Source organism: Dipodomys ordii, unplaced genomic scaffold (assembly GCF_000151885.1).
Source record: "Dipodomys ordii isolate 6190 unplaced genomic scaffold, Dord_2.0 Scaffold90, whole genome shotgun sequence".
In the NCBI taxonomy this organism is placed as follows: Eukaryota; Metazoa; Chordata; class Mammalia; order Rodentia; family Heteromyidae; genus Dipodomys; species Dipodomys ordii.
In genome coordinates this window covers 5,228,347-5,254,945 of record NW_012267306.1, presented here as the reverse complement: position 1 = coordinate 5,254,945, position 26,599 = coordinate 5,228,347, and the positions used below count along the sequence as shown (strand labels likewise).

The 26,599-nt window shown below is 39.5% G+C and overlaps 1 protein-coding gene and 1 pseudogene across 2 annotated transcripts; one reads left to right on the top strand and one right to left on the bottom strand.

Moving 5' to 3' along the window:
* Positions 1 to 6,220: 6,220 nt before the first annotated feature.
* Positions 6,221 to 26,524, bottom strand: LOC105992912 (multidrug resistance protein 1B-like). Its single transcript, XM_013026007.1, is given in 7 exon segments — positions 6,221 to 6,359; positions 6,361 to 6,407; positions 14,208 to 14,406; positions 14,916 to 14,964; positions 23,181 to 23,370; positions 25,976 to 26,176; positions 26,462 to 26,524. Coding segments are annotated over 7 exon segments (888 nt in total).
* LOC105992932 lies at positions 13,148 to 14,059 on the top strand (annotated as a pseudogene). Its single transcript, XR_001175425.1, has one exon. The product of XR_001175425.1 is annotated as a mitochondrial carrier homolog 2 pseudogene (transcript).
* Positions 26,525 to 26,599: the final 75 nt, after the last annotated feature.

Genomic DNA, 26,599 nt, shown 5'->3' with positions numbered 1-26,599 from the left:
GTTTTTAAGTTTCTTTTTCACCTTACGACTTGTACTTCTCATTGTTGCAATGGGTCCACTTGTATCCCTAGTTAAACGATTGTTTTTCCCCTTACCCTCCACAAAATATACCAACATGAAATACAGTGAAAGCAGGTGTTATACTGTGGGGGAGGGACATACAAAGCAACAAAGAGATAATCTTATAAATGCATTAGAAACAAATGCATGAAAGAAAAAAATTTGAATACATACCTTAGGGTTCATTTCCCTAACATCACCTTATCTGACCTTTTCTGCTTGACTCAGACAAATACTAAATAGTGCAAATAAGGGAAACCATGGGACCAGTGTTTCTTTGGGCTTGGCTTACTTCACTTAATATAATTTTTTCCAAGCCTTTCCATTTCCTAACAAATGGGGCAATGTCATTCTTTCTGATGGAGGCATAGAATTCCATTGTGTATATATAGCACATTTTCTTGATCCATTCATCTACTGAGGGGCATCTGGGTTGGTTCCATATCTTAGCTATAGTAAATAATGCTGCACTAAACATAGTCATGCTAGTAGCTTTAGTATAGTCTTGTTTGTAAACATTTGGGTAAATGCCCAAAAGTGGGATTGCTGGGTCATAGGGGAGCTCTGTGTGGAGTCTTTTGAGGAAACTCCATACTGCTTTCCAAAGTGGTTGAACAAGTTTACACTCCCACCAACAATGCAGTAAGGTTCCCTTCTGTCCACATCCCTCCAGCATCTGTTGTTATTAGAGTTCTTGATTTTTGCCATTCTAACTGGGGTGAGGTGGTATCTCAGTGTTGTTTTGATTTGCATTTCTTTTATGGCTAGGGAGGTTGAGCATTTCTTCATGTGTCTATTGGCCATCCTTCTTTCCTCTTCAGAGAAGTTTCTCTTTAAGTCTTTAGCCCACTTATTTATTGGGCAATTGTTTCTTTGAAGATTTGATGTTGGGGGATTTAATTTTTTGAGTTCAAGGTATATTTTAGGTATGAGACCCTTGTCCGTTTTATGGCTAGTGAAGATCTTCTCCCAATCCGTGGGCTTTCTATTGATCTTGCTAGCTATGTCCTTTGCCATACAGAAGCTCTGCAATTTCATGCAACCCCACTGTATTTGATGTTGGTATAATTTGTGGAGGGGAAGGGAAAAAACAAATCTTTTAAATAGAGATACAGGTGGACCCATTACAACAATGATATGTACAAGTCTTTATGTCGAAAAATGAACTTTACAACTTTGGTGGGGGGGAGGGAGGGAGGAGGAATGGGTGAGGGGGAGGAGGGGAGGTGGGTTGGGGGGGCGGGGGAAGGATGGGAAGGGGAAACAAAGGAGGAAGCTACAATGCTTGATAAGAAATGTACTCATTATCTTGCCCATGTAATTGTAACCCCTCTGTACAGTATTTTCACAATAAAAAAATTGTAACCCTGAAAAAAAATTTAAATATACAAAAAAAGAATTGAGTAAAAGTTATAAGTTTAATGACTAGAAGTTGAGCCAATAAAATTTTCCAGAACAATGGGGAAAAAACTACACATTGCCCTCACTTTTTCCTGCTTGAGATACCAGGGCTGGTGGTAGGAGCCTCTAAGGGTGTTATACATTTGGCATGCATAGTGGCAAGAACCATTAGCTACATCTACTCTGCCATTGAACTGCTAGCCATGATAATCACTACCTTGATTTCTTTTACTCCACTACCAAGGGTGCGAGGAAATTAAAAAAACATGGGCTGCTCTGCCCTAATAGCAGCTATGCCATCAAAAAAAACAAGTCAAACATCTCAAAAAACTCAAAAAAAATATCCAGCACAATGAAAGAGGCGGGAACCTATTCAGGCGGCTTACTCCCTGGCACATGCCTAACTTGTGTCCCCTAACTACAACTTTTTGCCTTATTCTAATTGTGCCTTGCCTGCTCAGGTACATGCAGAAGATCCTCATAAAAAAGAAGACATCACCAATCAGTCTGTCAGATACTCAGGCAGGTATCTGGTCTCCCTTGACATTTCACCCCCTTCTCAGCAGGAAGCAGCTCTAGAAAAAAATGACCTTTGCCCATGCTCCCAACACGGTGCCCTCATTTTCAATTATTAAACCGTAGAGTTGGGAATGTTAGCCTAATGAGCTCCCCTCCCATAGCTTAACACGCTCCTTCCCCTCTCTCCAGCTTGGCATGCTCCCTTCCTAGGCAACACTAGGCCCTTCTAGTAAAGGCAGTAAATAATCACCCTCCAGCCCCCCATCTTTGCCTGGGGATGGCACTCCTCTGGGACAGCTACCACCTTATAAGGCAGCAAGAGCTCCTTAGAGTGACCTTCAGGTCTGGGCACTGCAGGGCCCCTTAGTTGCTACTTGGGCAGCAGCCATAAATCCTAGTCCACCATGATGAGGCCCCTGGTCCTCACTTCTACACTCCTAGTCCCTTCTAGCCCCTCTTAACCTCAGTAGGTAATATAGGTCACTTCAGACAATAGCCAGTGCTTCTTCTCACTTCTTGCTTGTGAGAAGGGATCTTGCAGGTCCCTTTCCTGGCAATAAACCTTTGTTCTCTGTACCTGGATGTCTGCATGGTTTTCTGGCAAGAGTCTAATAATCTAACAAGGTTCATTGACTTCTTCTGATTAGACTGAAACTCCATTCTGTATTGAAATCATTGTTTTCTGATCCTCTTGATCTGTCTCTCCTTTGCTAGCGTCCCCATCTTCTTACAATGTGTGCTCTCCAAGCTAATGTACTCCCCACACTGATGATCCCTCTGTAATTCTCATATTCTCTTACAAGGTTCTGTTTGCTACTGAAAGCCTGTTCACATCCACAATCAAGCACCTTTTAGGGCAGCTACGATCTTGCTTTCCTTCTTTATCTGTTGAGGTGCTAATGATCATTGAGTAACATTAGTCTGCCATTTTTTTCTTCTTTTTCTCCAAATTCAATTTTAAAAACCATATTATTTACAATATTCCCATTTTTATATATTGTGGAAAGTTCCAATCATATGACTGTTCAGTTTCTAATTTTCTATTCTCATATTCCCTTTTAATGATGATGCTTTAATTTCTGTTTAACTTTTTTTAAGATTCTAAGTTTGATGGAATTATCTCTGAGTCAGGAAATATTAAGTGGATTAAACATCAAATCCAACAAGTGGTTGCTCTTAAACATTGGTTACATGTCATAATAAACATCAACATTTAAAAAAATATTTAATCTTGCATGGTGACAGTTCTCTAGCTGTTTGCTCCAGCCTGGACACTGACCATGGAAAATAGATGCATTTCTGTGGTGGGTGCCATACTCCTTGACTATCTTTGTCCAGGGCTTCCTGCACAACCTGTTCCATGATCACACAAATTAACTGGAAAAAAAAACTGCTCTTCCTTGAAATCTTCCACAGTAGCAAGCCCCACAGTTTCTTCACTGTCCTCTTTACTATGGTCTCAGTGAAACCTAACAGACTTCAGGAACCAGGTGATCTGTCTGCCAGAGGAAAACTCAACCATGGTTTGCCTCACTTCTGAGATGCATTATTAAAGACACAGAAGTGAATACAGTCCATCAATCCCTTAAAACATCCCACAAAGTTCCTTGTGATGTTAATGTGAGACCCAACTCCACAGGTCATTCAGGAAGTCTGAGCAAAACCAAACCCAGGTGTGAAACATCTTATTATCGTCTGTCTGTCTTTCAGAAAGCTGAATGCATAACCTTTGCCCAAGCACAGGAGCTTGGCCAGCATTGATCTTAGGCACAGCCAGATTTTGCCGTTGTCTGAAAGCCCCCGTTTCCATATGGTTGCCAAAAGATGCTTCAGTGGAAGTGGGAAATTACCTCCTAAAGCCATCTTCTTGTTGATGCTGAGCTGGTTTGGAACTCAGGAGCTCTAACACTGATTTGTCTCAGATCATCTTTGTTCTCCTAAATAAGTGTTTAAATAGCACTGGAAGATGACATAAGCCACCATCAACACCCCTTGCTAAATTTTGGGTTCTGCAACGGCAGAGAAAAGCATAAAGTTTTTAGGAACAACTGGCCCAAATACACCAAAACTCTATTAAAATCTTTACTTTTTCACTCTCTGTATCGAGAACTGATGTAGCTTTATCCAACAGCAAAGTATGAGGCTGTCTAATCAGGGTATGAGCTATAGCGATACACTGTTTCTGACCACCAGACAGCTGAGCTATTTTGTCTCTAACTCTGGTGGTGTATTTCTGTAAACAGGATTGTATTTTCATGAGATAATAATAAATAAAGCCCAGGCATGCAATTTTCTCGTGGAGATTAAGAATGATAGAAAAATTTAGGTTCAGAAGCTAAGAATGTCTTCATAGGGAACTAAACAACCACAAAAGCTCCACATGGTTTGTTTTCATCTGTTTTAGTGTAAATACCTAGAACGTTTGTAAATAAGGATATTGTTGTGATACCATTACCTTCCAGTTTTGCTTTCATTTTATTTGGGACCAAGAGAGGGAAAGGAAAGGAAATTCGATATGAAATAATTGAAGTTAATCTTATTTCTAACCAGCAGGAAGAGCCCACTGCATATTCTTAAGGTGAGGAAAGAAAAATTCTTTGCACATAGCTTTTTGATGGATACCAAGGAATTCTAGTTTCATATCTAACTTTTAACTAATGTATCTTTTCAAAATATTTTGGCTTTAGCATTCTTCCAAAATCTTCTCAATTATTTCCCAGGGCAGACAATTGTCACTTTCAGTGACAGTATGATGATAGGAACAGGAGTTGGAGAGTATACCAAAGAAGACATGGAATATGACATGTGTAACCAGAAAACAGTATTCCTTTAATATTTTGAGACCCTTGTCTAACTGAATTTGATTTCAGTTGCAAAATTCATATTCTGTATAAGGTTGTCATATTTAATCACTCTATCTGTCACCCTAAATCTATGAAGCTCAGAACAAGGCACCCCTTTGTGGATAGAGTGGGAAGAACCTTAGGTAGTTTGGCAGATGCATTGGCCTGGCTCCACCCTGCACAATGGAAGGTAGATATTGAAGTATGGCTCCTGTGCTTACTTATAGTATAGGATTACTAGGCTTTAGTGAAACAGAATGGGTCTTAGAAAATCCACATTTGCAACGAATTTCTTTGTGCCTCACTAAGAATGGGGATCAGTGTTTTGAGCACGTAATGTTCAATATCAAGAAAAATCAGTTATCCACAGACTGTTGAAGAACAGGATTGGGGAAAGGCCTCTTCCCTGCAGCCTGTTCTTAAGAGTACTTTTCTTGAACAGGAGCCTAAATGAGAGGGAAATCTTGGAAAGAGGTAGGCCACCTGATCGTGCCATACTTCTCCATAAGCTGATTGCCATCCTTGCTGGTCTTAGATAGCAAAGCTTTGTTGTACAGGGATGGATAAGCAGTTGATGATGGGAAGTGTAGATTAGCTAGGTAGACATGCATTCTAACACAGGACCTAAGAGAGCTTTCACTAATGTAATTTTCTAGAGTGACTAAGAGAATGCACACAGGAAATATAGATAAGATTTCAACAATCAATGCTACAAATGGAGCTCAAAGTTTACAAAAGGTACAATGATTAGAAATTACACAATATCATAGTTGTTCCAAAGGCACAGCCCCATTAGGACAGAGCTGTCTTTTTGACATGGGTCCGTCTAGCTGCCTAGCCAGTCCATATTCTCGAGTGAGCTTTGAAGTCTGCAAGAGAGCTGAAGAGTGGCAGAAGGAAGAGAACAGAGAAAGAGACATATGGAAGGAAGGTCATGCCTGCCTCCTTGGCAGGACCAGAATCAGCGGGTGGTCAGGTGAAGGTCTAGAATGCTTGTATTTCAGCTTGGTAAAAGGGGCTTCCACGTGTTGCACTAATCCCTAGGCCAGAAGTAGTTGGAGCTGAAAAATTACTCGGATTCTCCTTTCCTGCAAAGTTTACCCTTGAATAGATCTAATATTTTCATTGCTTCCTTACAAGACTATCACATTATCAGGTTACCATAACCACTGACAGTAAATAAGAAGTTAGGTAGATGCTTTCTTGCCGGTAAAATAGATTTTAGTTATTATTTTTCTCTTCACATTTGTGAAAACTAATTTTTAGAAATCATTTGATAGGCTTGGCAAAACAGCTCAGTTGGCAGAGTGCCTGCTAGTATGTATGAGGTACTGTAGTCTATCTAATGATAAGCTGGGACTGCCTACATGCTCTGGACTCTTAATTTCCAGAGACTCTTAATTTCCATCAAGCAGTGAGTCAATGAACTTGGCCTCCTTGGCTGCCCTCATGATCTCGTCCTGGGACATATTCTGGCTGTTGTCTCCATAGGCGATGTTCTCAGCAATGCTGCAGTCAAATAGGACAGGCTCCTGCTCGGAGCCATTGCACATTCAGTTGATTTATTTCCTTGCCATCCAGAAGCTACAAATAAGAATTTGGAGATCAACTTCAGGACCAGAATACTTTTGAATTATAAAAATCAATGTCACAAATTCATACATCAAAACTGCTGAGTTACCATGAGATTCAAAATGTTTTGTTCATTTTACTCTGGATTTCCAAGGTTCATCTAACAATAGAACAATTGTACACCATGTTTCCCAGATATCAATACAGGTTTAAGATCCATGTTCTAGGAGGCAGAATAAATCTTCTCTTCCCTAAAAGTAATCATGACCTAATCTCAGAAAATTGTGAATATTTCATGCTATATGTTAAGGAAAGGAGCAAGTAGAATTAAGGTTACTAAACAGCTAACCTTAAAATAAGAAATTTTCCTAGATTATCTTGCTTAGGGCAGAGCAGTCCTATGAGATTTTAACTGTGGAAGGGGAAGGCAGGAAACAGCGCAATACTGTGCACTATGAGAAGACTTGTCCAGCTGGTGCTGGCTTTGTAGATAGAGGAAAGGAAAAGGCAGGAAAATGGATTATACTTTGGAGTTCTGAGGTAGAACAGTTCAGGCACCTTGATAATAACCTGGAGAGACTTCCTTTGGACTTCTAATCTACATAGCTATAATAAATTTGGGTTGTTGTGTCTAAATGTATGCTACACTGTTATAGCAACCACAGGAAAACTAATGCAATGTCTCATTCTCTTCACCACATTTCACACAAAAAGTGTGCAGGATGGAAGTGGAAGTAAAAAATAACCATGAGCACACTATAGTTTTGAGGTCAAGGTTCTGATCTGACTTGTATTTGAGAATCAGATGTAATAGCTAAGTGGGAAACAGTGCTCATGGGAGGGTGGGTGCTGTATCCCCCTGTAGATAATTTTGGGAAAGAGAATTAATTTCTACAACTTACTTTCCTCGGGCTGAACAAGAGAACAACAATTCCTAAACTCACAGAATTGAGAACAAGATGAGATGACAGAATTGTTTCATGGCCTGTGCCAGATACAGCTGAAGTACACAAGGGCGGACAGCAATTTCTAATGTGTGTGTGTGTGTGTGTGTGTGTGTGTGTGTGTGTGTGTGTGATGTACTTGGGACTACAGAAGATGGAGACAAATGCATGAAAGGATACTTGGGGCTGGGAAGGTGGCTCAGTGGTAGAGCGCTTGCCTTGCATGCATGAGGCCCTGGGTTCGATTCCTTAGCACCACATAAGCAAAAAGAAAAAAGCCGGAAGTGGTGCTGTGGCTCAAGTGGTAGAGCGCTCGCCTTGAGCTGAAGAGCTGAGGGACAGTGCCCAGGCCCAGAGTTCAGGCCCCCACCACCAGACCCAAAAAAAAAAAAAAAGAAAGGATACTTGTCATCTTCAATAGGGAAGGAGAGCCTGCCCTTTTCTAGTAACAGACTTTCTAGATCAGCCTGCAGAAGATAGACAGAAGAGCCTATTATCTCCTTGCTGATGAAAAGCCTTACTCTCTGCAGGAGAGTCTTTGTTCCTGCAGGAGGAGAATCTTCTATCATTTCAGTAAGAGAGGTGATCATGCCTTCTGAAGCAAACCCCAGTGACTGGATTCAGCTTTTCTAATAGTGGGGATAAGGGTGTGCCTATCCACATACACTCTTGTCACCTGTATTTGGCTGGGAGCTCTGGCCACAGTGAGGTTGATGCACAAATACTGCTCTCCTGTGTGTGAAGCGGGCAGGTGCTGGGATGAATAGTCTTGACTTGTATCAAGTCAAGTTTCCATGGAAATTACTCTGAGGATCTATGATCTAAGCTTCCTAACAGTGTTAAATGGGTGAGGGTGGAAAACCGAAGATAGATAGAAGCAGCAAAGCTGTACCAAGGTCATGCCAAAGGTGGCAGTGCAGGCTTATAATTCCAGCATTTGCAAGGCTCAGTCAGCAGATCTGCAGTTTGATGCTTAGCCTCAGCTACATAGTAAGTTCTAAGCCATCCTGGGCTACCTAAATTCCCTGTGTCAATGAACCAGCAATGACAAAACTATTTATGGATAAACAGCAGACCTTGTTAGATGGAGTACTATACTTTAAAATGAAAAAAAGTCAAAGTTAGTAGAGTTAGGTGGTGACACACACATGTGATCCTAGAATTTGGGAGGCTGGCTCATAAGATCAAGGCCAGGCTGGTATTCGTAGTAAGATTCTGTCTCAAAAAAAAAATAAAACAAAAGCAAACAAACAAAAATCCCCAACAGATTTTCTGGACTTATTTTATTTCTAATACAACAATAAGGAGAATTGAAGGATTCTATATGTTTTAATGAATTTCTTCATTGTACTGAATACAATGACACTTTGGAGAGTTTCATCCTTACATACCACAATAGACTGGCAAATTATTTAAATATTTCTCTCTCTCTCTCTCTCTCTCTCTCTCTCTCCCCCTCCCCCCCATCATGGGGCTTGAACTCTGGGCCTAGGTGCTGTCCCTCAGTTCTTCAGCTCAAGGCTAGTCCTCTACCACTTGAGCCACTGCACCACTTCCAGTTTTCTGAGTTGTTTACTGGAGATAAGAGTCTCATGTTCTTTCCTGGGCTGGCTTTGAACAGTGATCCTCAGATCTCAGCCTCCAGAGTAGCTAGGATTACAGGCGTGAGCCACCAGTGCCCAGCTAAATCTCCTTTTTAAGAAACTATGTCCAGAAGCTCCGAATGTAAGAGAGATCACACCATAGCCATGTTGGCTGATGCATAGCATGTGCTGTGAAAACTGCTCAACAGATTCTCGACTAAATAAACTCATAGCTCAGAAGGTGAACTGTGGTAAGGAACAATGTAAAGGTGAAGCAAAGTGAATCGTCTGTCTTGCAGGTTTTAAAGCTTCTGCTTGTTTCTATCAGCAGAAATAACTAATGCTGGGGCCATATTATTCTGTGTATGTATTGTGAAATATAATAAAATAGAAATACCAGACACGAATAATATTGCAGGCTCTGTTATAAGCAAGCATGTCTCACACATTCTCTCAAAAACTCTTAAGAGTTATCTTTGATTTTAAAGCCACAGATAATAAAAGGCCAAACAGTAATCAAGAGAACTATACTTGTGCATATACTGGTATACAAATATTTTGTATTAGAAAAATAGTGTCTGTTCTTTCTTAAATAGAGAATGTCCCCACTTTGGCCAAGCACCTACTGACAAGATTATAACAGGATAGTGACAATAAACTTTCTAACTGTATCTTAAAAGACATGAAGGACTCCAACTATGGCGCATAGCACAGACCAGAGAGAGGAGAAAGGCAAAGTCAGGTGGAAAATCAAGCTAATAAAAGTTAGGCATCAAGGACCTTGAAGTGCATGGAAAATCTGAGACTTGAGCAGTGCTAGAAAATAAAAGGCAGATCAGAATCTTTAAGTTTCTACTTTTTAGAGTTCACTGTGATTTTTTTCTTTTGAGATAAACACTTGTTTTACTTTGCACAGAATACCAGTTGTAACTATTTGATTTTATAACTGTCTATAAGATATTTGGATCATATTCATATCTTTTAAATTTACAGCTAGCCCCACTTTTCCTCCTCGTGGTCTCCTTTCTCTTCTCTGAAATTTCCCCTCTATTTTATTTTTATTTTAAGTTCTGCATTTGAGAGAAAACATATGATACTTTTTTAACATGTCTATATATGTATGCATGTATATATAATGGTAAGTATCATGTGGATATATATTCATAAAGATATAAAGACAAGTATCATATATATAGATATAATGACATCTATCTATCTATCTATCAAATTTTCCTTATCCATCCATTGTTAAGTACCTTGCATGATTCCATGACTTGTCTATTCTAAATGATTCCATAACTACCATGGACATGTAGACATTTCTATCTTTTACCTAATTTTAAATTCTAATTTTTTTTGTTTAAATAGGATCCATAAAACTTTGTAAACCTTCCATGCTTTTGGTCAAATGATGTTCAAACCCACTGACTTACTTTTACAAAGCATTAGGAACCAATTGGTAGTCATCTACTAATTACTGTAGATGTTTTTGCTAAGAAGTCTAATGATCATATACCACTTGGCATGATTAGAAGCTGTAGAGCAAATACATGGAAGTCAAAAATGCATTTTCTTGAATAATTGAGAACATGTTGCTTTTCATGCACCATTCAGTTATTTCTGCCCTATTCAGTCAACATTCGTTTTCATATTCTATCTATCTGTCTTCCCATATGTCAGTGAACTAAAAAGCTGAAAACTCTCCGGGACCCTCTTGATCCTTTAAGTAAGTTGTATTGCATGAGTGAAATGCATCTTGCAAAATATGAGAGGCAGATGCCCATTCCTCTTTGGCGGTGGTGGTAAGCAAAGCTGGATTTTTTGGTAGATTGCAGTGTTTGTAACAGAGACCCTAGTTTTGTTCCAAAGAGTAAGCACTTAATTCTTTTTATTAAATAGTCACCTATTTGAATTATACAGGATGATTCTTGTTTCCAACACTGAATGTAAGTGATATTCTCCACGTCTTGTTCTTCTTTCCTAATAAGCACAAATCCTTCTCCTCTTGTATAGTAATTTTACTATTTAGCATCATTTTCAACACCAACATTTTACTATTACCAGTGTTTTTCCAGGAAAGTGACTGGATGTCTAAGGGTCTGTGAGATTTTTAAACTTTTCATGGGTTATAATCAGAAAGCCTTGAAATTTTCTATTTCACCTAACTTGCCTCTTCGCTCTCCTGGAATCAAATGACTTATCAGCCACAGCCACATTTCCTCTGAAAGACCCTCAACTCTTTGTACATATGCAAACCTTATTTATCTCCTAAGAACTAGCTTTAATGAAGGACACATGTTTTCTGTCACATGTGGAAGTTAAGTCTAGTTTATAAATAAACCTATATATGTAAATCTATACATATGTGCATAAATGTATTAACTGAAGTATAGTATATGCGTGGGAGAAATCAAGTGGTGTAACTCCTTTGAACAATGAACTCATAGTCTAAAAACATTGAATACAGGAAGCTGGTACTTATGGAGGAGATCAAGGGGATTGGAATAGAGAGAGAAGAATGTGAAGAGAATGCAGCCATTAATCTTCAGTGTATGTCTTATGAAACTAGGAAAATTGAGGGTATGGGTAGGGTTGGGGAGAGAAGGGGGGAAGAATGAAAGAGTGGTATTTATTGAGATGCATTGTACTCATAAACTGACATGTTGAATTGAATTTGTACAACGACTTAAAGAAAATAAAAAGATTTTTTTAAAAGAACCAGCTCTACGCTCACTTGCTTACTCTCATGCATGGTTGTACATACCTCATCTCCTCAGTTGATGTCTTGAGAGCAGACACCATGCCCTGCCCCGCCTCTTGTTTAAAGAAGTCTGTTCAGGACCTGCATCAGGGTTTGAGAGTAAACATTTTCTCCTCTAATTGCTTCCAATGTCAGCAAGGACTTTATTTCGAGGCCATGTTCAAACCACAAAATGGAAGCATAAACACAGAGTTTGCAGGCAGTGTAGAAACAAGGAATCATAAATAAGGAACAAAACTTGAGTTACTATAAAAGGCATAAACTGTCTGTAAACACAGTGCATTTTTTCTAAGACTAGAGATGCAGTTCAGTGGGAGAGCTCTTGTGCAAGGCTCTGAGTTCATTCACTGCAAAAAATAACTGAGTAACAGAAATTCATTGCTGCACAAAAGATCTTCGACAGTTGGTTGAAATTTTTCTCATGTCTGGTATCTGTGCACCTAGGGTCCTTATGGAGCTTGTAGGCCTCAGTTTGCCTACAGCACCACAGGTGATAGACATTTTGAATATCAACTCTAAATAAAAGCAACAACTAAATGCCTGCACAATGGAAAGTCCTACTCTAAATCTACTTCTTCCTACTCTGGCTTTTCCTATCCTCCCCTGTAGTCAACTTCAACTTAACTAATCCCAACTTCTATCTCATGTCCAGCCCCTAAGAAGAACTCAAAACTTTGCTGATACGTAATTCTGGATTTTCCCTCATCATGTAACCCCAGGAGACAAAAAGTATTCATTTGTATTCTTTATTGACTTCCTAGTCTACCTTACTATCTTATTTTGAAAAGTGTTTCAATGCCTTTACACCATCAGTGTCTCATCCTCAAACAAAAATGCTCCAAATTCTCTTTTCTAAATATACCTCCTAGATCCTATCTCCCCATGGGAGATGCTGGTCTTGTCTCTTTCACCTTTGACCTTCTTCAAGGTTTATGCCTACTTGAATCTCTATGTCCCCCCCTACCCTCCATGAACCACACTAAAGTGATTTCTGCCACCATCATTCTACAGAGACTAAAAATGTCAGAGATTGTCCATTAACTGCTAGATCCATGTCTCTCAGTCTTCGTTTTATGCAATCAGCATTTGTTCTTGCTAACTCACCTGCTGCTTAGCTTTCTTCTCACTTGTGTCTCCTAGAATCCTCACTGTATCTTTCTAGTTGCTTCAGTTTTGGCTGAATCTTCTCAAGCAGCTGAAATCCAACCCCACAAGGGAGATGAGTGGTGTGAAGTGTAGTTACAGAGGAGGGCAGAGAGGCAGTGTTGAGGCAGAAGTTGGAGAAAGCTGCTGCAACAGGTAAAGCTTGGACACCAAACCTGGGCTTCCACGACTTTACCTAAGAGGAACTAGAGCTAAGAGGCTTGAAAGTTGTGACGTGATAAGGAGACTAAAGCACAGATGATGAAAACCTGAAAGGAACGGAGTAAGAAAGCATGTTCAGGTCTGTCCGCGGGTGCCATGATGGCAGATGTGGCCTGTCTGGAGCTCCTGGGCTCCAGTCTTATCATCCTGTCCCAGCTGTTCATGTAGGTGAAAGTGCTCATCCAGGTGAGAGATGAGCCTCTTCCTCCAACAATAGGATGAAATATTTTGGGGCGGCAAGTATGTCAGCTTCCTGGGCTCTTTTGTTATGCTCAGCACATTGCAAGCATTGATGGGAAGCGTTGCTTGTTCACAGGCTTAACTCCAAGACTGTGTTCAGGAATCCTTGGAACTGTGGTCCATAATCAAGTTTTACAGCGCTATCAAGACCTGGACAAACCTGAGGAGTCAGGAATTGGAAGTTTCCATAGAGAAGGCTCATGTTCTTTTGGCCAAATTATCAAAGAGACAACTCAAGAGATGACCGCTCATTCTACTGCTACCTCATTTACACATCCCTTCCGTGTGATCACTCTGAGATCTATGATACAATTCATTGGCAGAGAATCGAAATATTGTGGACTGTGTGACTCCACGTTAACCATCTATCAGGAAGAGGTCATACTGGGGTTTTTTGCGGGTCTCATTCCTCGCCTTCTAGGTGACGTCATTTCTCTGTGGCTCTGTAACTCCGTGGCCTACCTCATCAACACCTATGCACTGGACAGTGGGGTTTCTACCATGAATGAAATGAAAAGTTATTCCCAAGACGTCTCAGGATTCTTTGCCGGTGTGTTGACCTATCCCTTTGTGCTTGCATCTAATCTTATGACTGTCAACAACCACAGGCTTGCTGGTGGATCCCTTCCTTACTCTCCACTGTATACTTTTTGGGTAGATTGCTGGTACATGCTGCAAAAAGAGGGAAATATGAGCCGAGGAAATACCTTGTTTTTCCAGAAGGTCTCCTGTAGGAAGACTTATTGTTATGACCTGAGAATGTTAATTTGAAGATGTGGGGCAGGGACAGTGATATTTCTATAGTCCCACATGCACAGAATTATGGGAATGTTGACTTCTATAGAGTGTGGCATGGTTTTTAAATAATCATTTAATCTTGGGAAAATGAAAAAAAAAAAGAAGAAGAAAGCTTGTTCACCACTGAGCGAGCCAATGGGTCATAGAAGCGCTCCAGGAGCTGCACCACTGTGCTCTTCCCACAGCCGCTGCTGCCCACCAGAGCCAACGTCTGGCCCTTCTTTACCTGCAGACTCAGTCCCTGAAGCACTGGGATGTCTGGCCAGGTGGGATAGTTGAACTTCACTTCATTAAAGGTCACATTTTCCTTCCAACACCTTCTAAAATGAGAAGAGAAACAGTATCAAACACAAGTTGGATTACTTCAGCACTAGAAGCACAGAGTAGGACTAACCCTACTGTTGAAGAAGTGGATTTGTCTTCCTTATCCAGGCTGGGCTTGTGACACAGTTTGGTCCATAGGATGTGGTGAATGTTACTTTTGATTTCATGCTGATGATACAGATTGTCCTCCCACCCCTCTCTTCCTCTGTCTCTTTCAAAATAGGAAATGGTTCATGACAGCTCAGATGCACGCTATACTAACCAGATGGGGAGAATTGAACCATATATTTGGGGCAAAATAAATGTTTGTTATTCAGTGCTACTGAGGCTTACTGGCTGGGTGTTACACAATATTATGGGGAAATTGACAGTGAATATACTATGTGGTGATGGAATGTCATCATATTCTTAGAAAACCTGTGAGCCACCTACTAATTATGCTGTATGACCAAATCAGGAAGCACATGAGATCATACACACTTTTCACTACCACATGTTTACGTACTTTTGTATATTTAGTTCAGGTTCCTCTTCTCCAACTGAAGAACCATTTTCTATAAGCACAACATTGTAACAGAAAAAAGCACAAATTCACTTTTCCTATCTCATTAAAATTTTTTTATTATTATTATAAACTTGATATACATAGAGGTTCCAGTTACATAAGTCAGATAAAGAAAACATTTCTTTTTTGGCAATGTTAACCCTTTGTCATTTCTTAACTTTTCCACTGTTACTTTGCAAGTACTCTTTTATCAAGGAAGAGATTGTTTATCCAGCCATCTCTCAGGGTTTGTACAAGTGAGCAAATCACTTCTCTACCTTAACTGCTTGTAGGTAAGCCTTTACAAAGACCCACCAGACTTCTTGCTCTGAGTTAGGCTTCTTCCCAGTGTCAAGGCCTTGTGCAGACCTCTGAATTGACTCGTCCCTCCCAGCCACACATAGGAAAAGGTCAGATAGTGAGTCAGCACTGGGAAAAAGAGAAGTTTATTGATGAAAGTCAGTGTCTCAAGGATGACATACAAAACCTTGGAGGCAAAAATGCCAGTTGCTCAATCAGCAGGATCATAACGGGTTCAATTAAGACATAAATCATGTGAATCCCTTCTTTAGTTTTGCTTTGCAAACATTAACCCAGTACTTACAACAGAGCATTTTCACATCCCATCACTTCACATGCCACAAGTAGGTAACAAACTAGAAACATGCAGCATAGGAAAACTGCATAATTACCCGAGTGAAGGAGAACGTGATTTCAATATGTGTGCTTTCTTCAAAGCATTTCTATAAAAAAGACATTTGAAAACTTATTCCACTTTCATAGTCCTCTCCCCCCCATTCCTTCTTTTTTTTTTAACCAATACTGGGGCTTAGACTCAGTGTATTGTGCTTTTATTTGTCTCTTTTTGCTCAAGAATGGTACTCTACCACTTAGCCACACTCTCACTTCCAGCTTTTTGCTGGTGAATTAGAGGTAAGAGTCTCTTGGACTTTTCTGTTCAGCTGGCTTCAAACTGCAATACTCAGATCTTAGCCTTTTGATTTAGCTGGGATTTCAGGTGTGAGACACAGAGTCTAGCTTTCATTTCTTAGTTTTTAAAAGGTAATTGGATAGGTCAGCAGAGGGGAACAGAAGAGCAACCATAAAGGGACATAGCAAAGGCAGTACTCAGAGGAAAATTTATAGCTCTGAATTCCTACATCAACAAATTGAAGAAATCTCAGACCAACAATTTAATGATATACATGAAGCTCCTTGAAAAAGAGCAAAAAGGCAAACCCCAATCCAATAGGCAGAAACAAATAATTAAAATCAAATCATAATTAAACGAATTAAGAGTCCAAAGGACCATAGAAAGAATCAACAAAACCAAGAGTTGATTCTTCAAAAAAAATTAACAAAATTGACAGACCCTTAGCAAGTAGTGGGCAGCAAGTAGTAAGAGAGGTGGGGAAGGGAAGGAGAATAGTAGGAGAAAAACAAAGGAGGGGATAATAATGAACAAGAAATATATTCATTATATTACTCATGTAACTGCAACCTCTTTGTATAGCATCTTAACAATAAAATTAAATTAAAAATAATCAGAGATGAGAATGGAAACATCACCATAGAAACAACCAAGATTTAGAACCTTATAAGGAAATACTTCTCAAACTTTTATTCTAACAAATTTGAGAATCTGGAAGAAATGGAAGAATTTCTGGCAAATATTGAAATGCCAAAACTAAGTCAAGAAGATTTAAACCAACTAAACAGACCCATATCAAGCATTGAAATAGAAACAACAGTAAGAGTCCTCTAAAAAAAGACCAGGACCAGATGGATTTACATCTGAATTCTACAAGGTCTTCAAAGCAGAACTCACACCAATACTCCAAATCTTCAATGAAATTGTAGGTGAATGATCACTACTGAACTCTTTTTATGAAGCCAGCATAACCCTCATTTCAAAACCAGACAGGAACTCATCAAAGGAAAAAAAAAACTACATACCCATTTCTTTGGTGAGCATCAATGCAAACCTTCTCAACAAAATTCTGGCCAATCAACTTCAACAATTCACCAAAAAAATTCTATGATCAAAAAGGATTCATTTCGGGAATGCAAAGCTGGTTCAATATATACAAGTCAATTAATGTAATTCATCACATCAACAAGAGCAAGGAGCTCATGTAACTGTAACCCCTCTGTACAGTATCTTTACAATAAAAAAAAAACAAGAACAAGGTTAAGAACCACATGATCATCTCAATAAATGAGAAAAAGCATTTGACAAGATCCAACACCCCTTTATGATGAAAGCTCTGGAGAAACTAGGAATTCAGGGAACATTCCTCAATATAATAAAGGCTGTGTATGACAAATCTACCACTAGCATTTTCACTTAATGGTGAAAATCTAAAGCCATTTCCTCTAAATTCAGGAACAAGACAAGGATATTCATTCTCTCCACTCCCCTTCAACATAGTATTAGAATGCCTACCTAGAGCAATAAGGCAAGATGCAAAAACATAAAGGTGATATAAATAAGGAAAGATGAAGTAAAACTCTCCCTCTTAGCAGATGACATGATTTTGTATTTAAAGACCACCATGGACTCCACTCCCAAGTTACTCAAGCTAATCCAAAACTTTGGTAAAGTAGCAGGGTATAAAATTAACCCTCAAAAATCAATGGCTTTTGTGTATGCCAATAATAAGAAGAGCACGGCTGAAATCAGGAAATCAACTCCTTTTGTAATAGTCCTCCCCAAATAAAATACCTAGGTATTAACCATAAAAGTGAAGGATTTCTATGATGAAAACCTTAAAAACCTGGAAAAGGAAATTAAAGCAGAACTAAGGAAGTGGAAAGACCTCTCATGCTCCTGGAATGGGAGGATTGACATCGTGTAAATGGCAATACTTCCAAGGGCTATCTACAAATTCAATGCAATACCCATCAATATCCCAACTTCTTTCTTCAATAAAATAGAAGAAGCAATCCAAAAATTCATATGGAGCAATAAAAGACCCAGAATAGCAGAAAGAACAGTGCTTTCTGTAAGGTCCGCTCCTGGATGGCTAGCAGACTCCACCCTCCTCGCAGCAAAGTCTCCACCCAGTACCTGCGTTACCTAGGCAACTGGGACACCTGGAAGAGGTCACATCTGCATCCGCTGAGGTCACATCCGAATTTGATGTGGCCACACCTTTCCCCGCCCATACCCTACATAAGGCCTAGTCCAGGCCCAGACGCTCTCTTGCTCTTGCTCTTCTTTTCTGCTCTCACTCACCCTCTTGCTCTTGCTGCTCTTTTCTTGCTCTCTCTGTTCTTTACTTGCTCTCTTTCCCAGCCACGTGGAGTGCAAACCTTGCCTGGTCCCAGCAGGTCTACCCCTTACCTGAATACCACGTGAGTGCTACTGTTCTTACCCCTCTCTCTGCTCTTTTCTGGCTCTTTTCTCTCTCTTTCCTCTCTTCCCAGCTCTCTCTCATTCCCAGGCCTTTCCCAGCCACGTGGAGTGCCAACCTTGCCTGGTCCCAGCAGGTCTACTGAATAAACCTACCCCTTACCTGAATACCACGTGCGTGCTGGTGCTGTTCTTACTCGGCCACCTCTTTTTAAAAACCTAACACTTTCCTTAGCAGAAAGAACAGTGCTGGAGGAATATCAGTACCAAATGTCAAACTCTACCACAAGGCCATAGTAATCAAAACAGCTTGGTACTGGCACAAGAACAGACCTGAGGACCAATGGAATAGAACTGAAAACCCAGAAATGAACCCGTAGACCTATAGCTATTTAATCTTCAATAAGGGAGCCAAAAAAATGGGATGGAAGAAAGACAGCTCCTTCAGTATATGGTGCTGGCAAAATTGGCTAACCACCTGTAGAAAACTAAAGTTAGATCCTTATATATCACTGAACCAGAATCAAATCCAAATGGATTCAAAGATCTTGAAGTACACCTGAAAACATTACAGCCACAGGCTGAAATTTTCTTAATAACAACCCAGGAACACAACAAATCAAAGGTTAGACAAATGGGATTGCATTAATCTGTAGAGCTTTTGCATGGAAAAGGACATAGCTAGCAAGATCAATAGAAAGCACAGAGATTGGGAGAAGATCTTCACTAGCCATACAACGGACAAGAGCCTCATATCTAAAATATACTTAGTACTCAAAAAATTAAATTCCTCAAAAACAAATCCTCAAAGAAACAATTGTCCCATTAATAAATGGGCTAAAGACTTAAAGAGAGACTCCTTGAAGAGGAAGTAAGAATGGCCAATGGACACATGAATGAAGAAATGCTCAATATCTCTGGCAATAAAAGAAATGCAGATCAAAACAAGATTGAGATTCTACCTTACCCAAGTTAGAATGGCTATAATCAAGAACTTTAATCACAACAGATGCTGGAGGGGATATGGCCAAAACGAATCCCTACTGCATTGTTGGTGAGTGTAAACTTATTCAACCACAAGAGCTCCCCTGGGACCCAGCAATCTCACTTCTGGGCATTTACCTCAATGATCACAAGCAAGGCCATACTAAAGCTACCAGCACAACTTTGTTTATCACAGCATTATTCTCTATAGCTAAGATATGGAACCAAGCCAGATGCCCCTGAATAAATGAATGGATTGAGAAAATTTGGTGTGTGTGTGTGTGTGTGTGTGTGTGTGTATGAATTCTATGGTTCCATCAAAAATGGCACCACCACATTTGTAAAGAAATGGAAAGACTTAGAAAGAAAATCATATTAAGTGAAGCAAGCCAGACCCAAAGAAACATAGGTCCCATGGTTTCCCTTATTTGCAATAATTAGTTACATCTAGGATACTCTTATCAGATGAGCAGAATAGCTCAATAGCTATGTATACATGACCATATAAGATGATGCTAAGCAAAATGAATTCCAAGAACTCAGAACAAGAGGTTTTTTCTTTGCTGCTGTTTTTTTTTTAATGTACCATGTGGTTATTTCTTTTGTTCTTCCCCCTCTGGTATATCCTCTGTTGTTACTGTATTTGATTTTGGTACCCTGGTATTGTATATACATTTATTTGAATTAGGGAAGGGAAACAACAGAATGGTGAGACAAAAGACAAGGAGGAACCAATGCAACAGCAGTATTCATAAGACAATATGTTGGAAACGATCTGTATAACTTGGGGAGGGGGTAAAGGAGACGAATGAGGGAAGGGGTAACAAGTTTGACAAGAAATGTACTTATTACCTTACTTATGTAACTATAACCCCCCCACCCCCGTACATCACCTTGACAATCAAAAACTGTAATTGGATAGATTGGCAGAGGGGCACAGAAGAGCAACTACAAAAATGAACTTAATGTCTAAAGGAATGCATTAGCTCCTCCTTTTACTTCCCAGTCACAGGAATTTAAGAAACTACCTCATCTAGATGTTCCTCATCTTTAATGTAGGATTAATTGCCTCTCAATGTACTGGTATAAAGATAAATTAAGCCTGTGAACTTTGTACAGAGTCTGTTAAAGATTAACAAATGAATGTTCCCTCTCTTCTCCCAACTATTGAATAGAGATGCATGTTCTCTAGCAATCATTCCTCATGTTTGCCCAGCACTCACGAGTACACAGACCATGTGGCTAGCACAGGGCATGGCTCTGACTTCGGGGATCTCAGGGCTCTGTTGGGTCATTATTTATACATTGGAGAAACCACACCAAAGATGTGCTACAAGTTCCCCTCAGAGATGTTCCTGCCTGAGTGTGAGTGTCCCATTTATCTCAAGGTTAATTACAACTGCTTCTCAGTTGGATGCTTCCTGGTACTCTCTCTACTCACTCTACTTCCTAGTCAAAATTATCCCTTTGAAAGCATATATGGTGGTTGAAACATTTCTCATATTCCTGTCTCACTTCTCACAGCTTCTTACCTGTATAGTACCTGCAAACACTGTTCATACATCTTTTCAAACTTTTGCTCCTGAGTCAAAGAAACTACAGTTCACAAGTTATCTTTTTTTTTAAATAAGTTTCTTATTGTAAACATACTGTACAGATGGGTTACAGTTACATGAGCAGGGTAATGAGTACATTTCTTATCAAGCATTGTTGCCTCCTCCTTTGTTTTCCCCCTACCATCCCTTCCCTCCCAGTTTGCAAGTTTTCTATCACTTGCATAGTAATCTGCAATAGACATTATACATGACAAAGATGCCAAAGGGAAAATAGAGACAAAATTAAATATGAATTCTATTAAATAGATTAATAAAACTATGATTACAAGTCACCTATGTGCCATTTAGTATGTATTGTGTGTACCCTCTCCATGGAAAAGTATATTCATTAAATTATCAGACTCAATTTTAGATCTGGAAAAGAAATGAATTAATTCAACCTTCTCTTCTTTAAATGAAATCAAGGCGATCACTTTTCTAAAACCAAATAGCTTTGTATGCATTTGTAAAATTCCATTGGTAGATTTATCTCTTTTTAGACTCTGGGGTTATTTTTAAGAGGTCAGCCAAGTTCAGTTCTGTCCTCCCATTTCTGCAGTCATCTAAAACAGGTGACAATGGAAATACTCTGCCACCAGAAGGCCACTTTGATTTCAGGCAGAACACAACTACCAGAAACACAAATAAGTTTATATGTTGGCTCTAAGAATTAGCTTCTCATCAGCACATTCATTACCTGTGTCTCAGGCTCACCTAAAGGTCTCTATAAGGAACAGAACATTTGCCAAGAAACCTAGTAGATGGCACAGAAGCACTTGTGTGAGAGAATATAGGCAATCTTGTAAAACAAAAACAAAAACAAAACAAAACGAGAATCCAAGGGAGTTTCAGCAGAAAAGGAATAAAAAGATGGTACAATAGAAGGGTAGAATGAATACTGGTGGATTCGTCCTTATCCTCTCCGTCCCATAAAATGGGACCACTTTCTCAATTAAAGGGATTTAAACATCCTTGAAAGACAGAATGAAACAGAAGGAGACATGGTGTAAAGAGAAAAGGAGAAGTTAGAGAGGAAGACGGAAAGAACTGAAAGACAGTAGCCAAGAGGAAGATAAGAGTATATGAAGATGATTAGATCCCAAATTCAAAGGAGACTCCAAGTCACGCAGCTAAAGGAGCGAGGAACTCTTATTTTTATTTATATTTTTTATTTATTGTGAAAATACCGTACAGAGGGTTACATTTTGGCCGGGTGACAGCCGCTTCCCCCTCTAGGGACAGGGGGAAAGGGCCCCAGGTCAGGGTAGGATGGGTTTTTGTAGAGTTAGGTTACACGAACCACCTATGCAAGGCTGGTTTGGCACATTCTCATTGGTTATGGTTATATGACCTTTACATTCATTTGTTCCTTACGGTCACTATCATGCGTAATAATTTGTGGTAGGCTGCCCACCCTGGTGGAACCACTCGGTGGTGGCAGTTTTTAATTGGAGGGTAACGGTGGTGCCGCTTGTGGGCCCAAGGCTTTGTTGTTGAGGTAAGCAAGCAAGGTTACAGAAGCAAAAGATAGCCTTGAGTCACAAGAGCAGAAAAACATGATCTTGACTTGGTCAGCATGACCTATACTGACAATGTTACAGACACTATTGATACTTGATTCCAAAACATACCCTTGGATTACAGAAGTCAAAATACAACCTTAGGTGGAGTAGTCTATTTTACAGAAATGATTTTTTATTATAAGCTCCTGACTAATAGAGCAACTCAGTACAGTTGGTGATAAGCCTCAAGGCTGTCAGTGGCTTCAGCTGCCAGCTTGGTAAACTTGAATGAGGGAGAGATGTTCTTTTGTTTTTTAGCAAGGATGGAAAGGGTCTGTCCAGCATTAGCCTGGAGTTTTCCTTTACCAAGTGGTTTTGCCTTTTTTCAATAATTTAGTTCTGCTTTCTGATTTCAGATTTTTGTTCTCATGGATATCCTTCTTTTCCAAGGAAAAGGGGACTCAGGGAAGAGAGTAAATTTTCAACAGCAGGAGGGACTGAGGCCAGACATTAGGAGGAACTTTCTGCCAGTGAATAGCAACTCAGATATCACAAAGACAATGGCCCAAGTCAGAAAAGTGTATGGAAACCCATCTCCATCTTTGAGCGGAAGGATGTATTACTACTTTCCTTTCATTTCTAATTTGCCAAATAAGCACAGAAAATACTGTCTTGAGGAATGGTTATTAAACCATTCTCAGAGCACAACAAATAGCAAGGAATAACAAAAAATCCTAATGCTGTACTCAGTTTAAACAAGCAATTGTTTTTAGGCTCACCTGCTCCGAACCTTCCAGCATCTGGTTATTTTTCAGAGCTTGTACAGTTAGCATTTTCATCCGAATAATTCCTCCTATTGCCATTATGGGAAAATTGCCAAGGGCAAAAGGGCTAGATGCCAGCCAAGATAAAGGAAATAATAATTCCTGTCCCAAGATTTGCTTATTCTGGGCAAGGAAAGCAAGCTTGGAACCCATTGCCTAGAAAACAAAACAAATTGGAGACATGTATTAATAATATCATTACATTTTATGCTTATATATTCTTAATGATTGACACTGTTCTTTCATGAAATTATTATCTTCATTATTAAATAAGAGTAAAACATTACTTATAAAAAGTTGTAGTTTCCCACAACAAATCAAAGAAAGGTTGGACAAATGGGATTGCATGAAGTTGCAGAGCTTCTGCATGGCAAAGGATATAGCTAGCAAGATCAATAGAAAGCCCACAGATTGGGAGAAGATCTTCACTAGCCATACAACAGGCAAGGATCTCATATCTAAAATATACTTGGAATTCAAAAAAGTAAATCCCTCAACAACAGATCCTCAAAGAAACAATTGCCCAATAAATAAGTGGGCTAAAGACTTAAAGAGAAACTTCTCTGAAGAGGAAAGAAGGATGGCCAATAGACACATGAAGAAATACTCAACCTCCCTAGCCATAAAAGAAATGCAAATCAAAACAACATTGAGCTACCACCTCACCCCAGTTAGAATGGCTAAAATCAAGAACTCTAATAACAACAGATGACAGAGGGGATGTGGACAGAAGGGAACCCTACTGCATTGTTGGTGGGAATGTAAACTTGTTCAACCACTTTGGAAAGCAGTCTGGAGGTTCCTCAAAAGACTCCACATAGAGCTCCCCTATGACCCAGCAATCCCACTTTTGGGCATTTACCCAAATGTTTACAAACAAGACCACACTAAAGCTACTAGCATGACTATGTTTAGTGCAGCATCATTTACCATAGCTAAGATATGGAACCAACCCAGATGCCCCTCAGTAGATGAATGGATCAAGAAAATGTGGTATATACACAATGGAATTCTATGCCTCCTTCAGAAAGAATGACATTGCCCCATTTGTTAGGAAATGGAAAGGCTTGGAAAAAATTATATTAAGTGAAGTAAACCAGGCCCAAAGAAACATAGGTCCCATGGTTTCCCTTATTTGCAATATCTAGTATTTGTCTGAGTCAAGCAGAAAAGGTCAGATAAGGTGATGTTAGGGAAATGAACCCTAAGATATGTATTCAAAATTTTTTTCTTTCATGCTATTGTTTCTAACGCATTTATAAGATTATTTCTTTGTTGCTTTGTATGTCCCTCCCCCACAGTATAACCCCTGCTTTCACTGTATTTGATGTTGGTATAATTTATGGAAGGGAAGGGGAAAAACAAATCGTTTAAATAGAGATACAGGTGGACCCATCACAACAATGAGATGTACAAGTCGTTATGTCGAAAATGAACTTTACAACTTTGGTGGGGGGGGGTGGGAAGACTGGGTGGGGGGACGGGGGGAGGATGGGAAGGGATGGGAAGGGGAAACAAAGGAGGAGGCAACAGTGCTTGATAAGAAATGTACTCATTATCTTGCCCATGTAATTGAAACCCCTCTGAACAGTATTTTCAAATAAAAAAAAGTTGCAGTTTCCAACATGTAAATATCTACAACCTCTAACACACTCAAAGTAAAAGGTTAATAATTGAGAATTCAGTTACATATTCCCTTCATGGAGAGAGGGTTTGGTGTAGTTTGTTGTTTGTGCCGGGACTGGAGATTGAATTTAGGATTATGTGCTCTCACATTTTTTTGAGGCACAGCTGGTGCTCTACCACTTCAGCCACACTTCCAGTTCTTGCTTTTTTGCTAGTTAATTGGGGATAAGAGTCTCTTAGATTTGTCTGCCTGGCTGGCTTTGAACTTTGATCCTAAGAGTCCAGCCTCCTGAGTAGCTAGAACTATGGCTGTAAGTCACCAATACCTGGATATTTTATTTTACTTTATTAACCAAAGAATAGTCACTGAAGCAAGGTATGCAAATTAGCAAAGTAAAAGAGTATATTAATTATATTATAATTGGAATGTGTTCAATGGGAGCCACAGGCTTGATTTCTTTGAGCAACAGTTAGGAATTTTTCTCCTCTGCTGGAAGACCTTAAGAGAGCAACAGTCATGAGGTCATAAGGCATAGTTCCTTCTCTTATCCTAGCCTTTGAAGTTAGAACAAAGACCTCAGATAGCTTTATTTGCAAACCATACACCTTCATGTAAATTGCAGGGCTGGCAACATCCTATAACTAGCTCATGCTCTCTACTTGCCTTCACTTTATGCAAGCGCATACATACATAAATAATCGGAACTAAAGTGTGTGCTGCTTCAATCTCCTAACCTTTGAATGCTGACACCTCACCTGGTCCCAGCTTTCTCTACTATGTGTGATGTGAGTGTGTGTGTGTTTGTCTTTTCCTCAATGCCCTACTGCCTTCCCTCAGAGACAGTTTGATCTGCCTTGTCCACAGCAGGAACGGTGTAAATTGCCAATATTAGGTATGTTACTACTTACAATTCAGCATAAAATTTGTTATTAACCATATTAAATTATATCTGTGCCTATATAAAATTCTTATGATGATTTGATTTGGAAAAAATTGACACATTGGGAAATTATGGAACTTAATTACATTATGAACTTAATTATATTATGAATCTTCAAATTATCAGGTAACTTTCTCAATTCTCAAAATAAGTTAAATAAAAATAAAATAGAAATATTCTAGTTGTCTCAGAACCACATGTCCAGCTGTGTTCTTCTCCTTTCTCTTCAGCCCCTGCTTAGTGACAAGTTTGTGATAAATGCCTTTCTCTCTCATGAGCTGCTCATGATTTCCTTTCTCCACAATGACTCCATCATCAAAGCCAGCAATGACATCAGCACTACTAACTGTAGACAAGCGATGAGCTATCACAATGGTGGTCCGCCCTTCTCTGGCCTAAAGAGGCAAAGATGTGGCTTTTGATCACATTACTCATTACATCTCAAAACTCACCCACCCAACTTATAATTACCAAACACAGATGCTTTGGATATTGTAAAACATCAAAGTAATAAAGATATTCTCTGAATGATAAATAGTCCATTGATAATGATTTCTTGATGTAATAAGTTAAAACACAAATATCACAAGTACATACTGTTAAAATGGTTATTGTAAAGGTACTGTGCAGTGGGGTTGCAGTTGCAGGCAATAAGTATATTTCTTTTTGAACAGTGTCACCTCGTCCCTCGTTTTCTCCGTTTCTCCCTCCTGGCCCATCACTCCCCAGGTTGTATAGTCCATTTCAACATAGTGTCTAGTGAGTACCACTGCTGCATTTGTCAGTCTTTGTCCACCACTTCTGCTCCCTCTCACCCT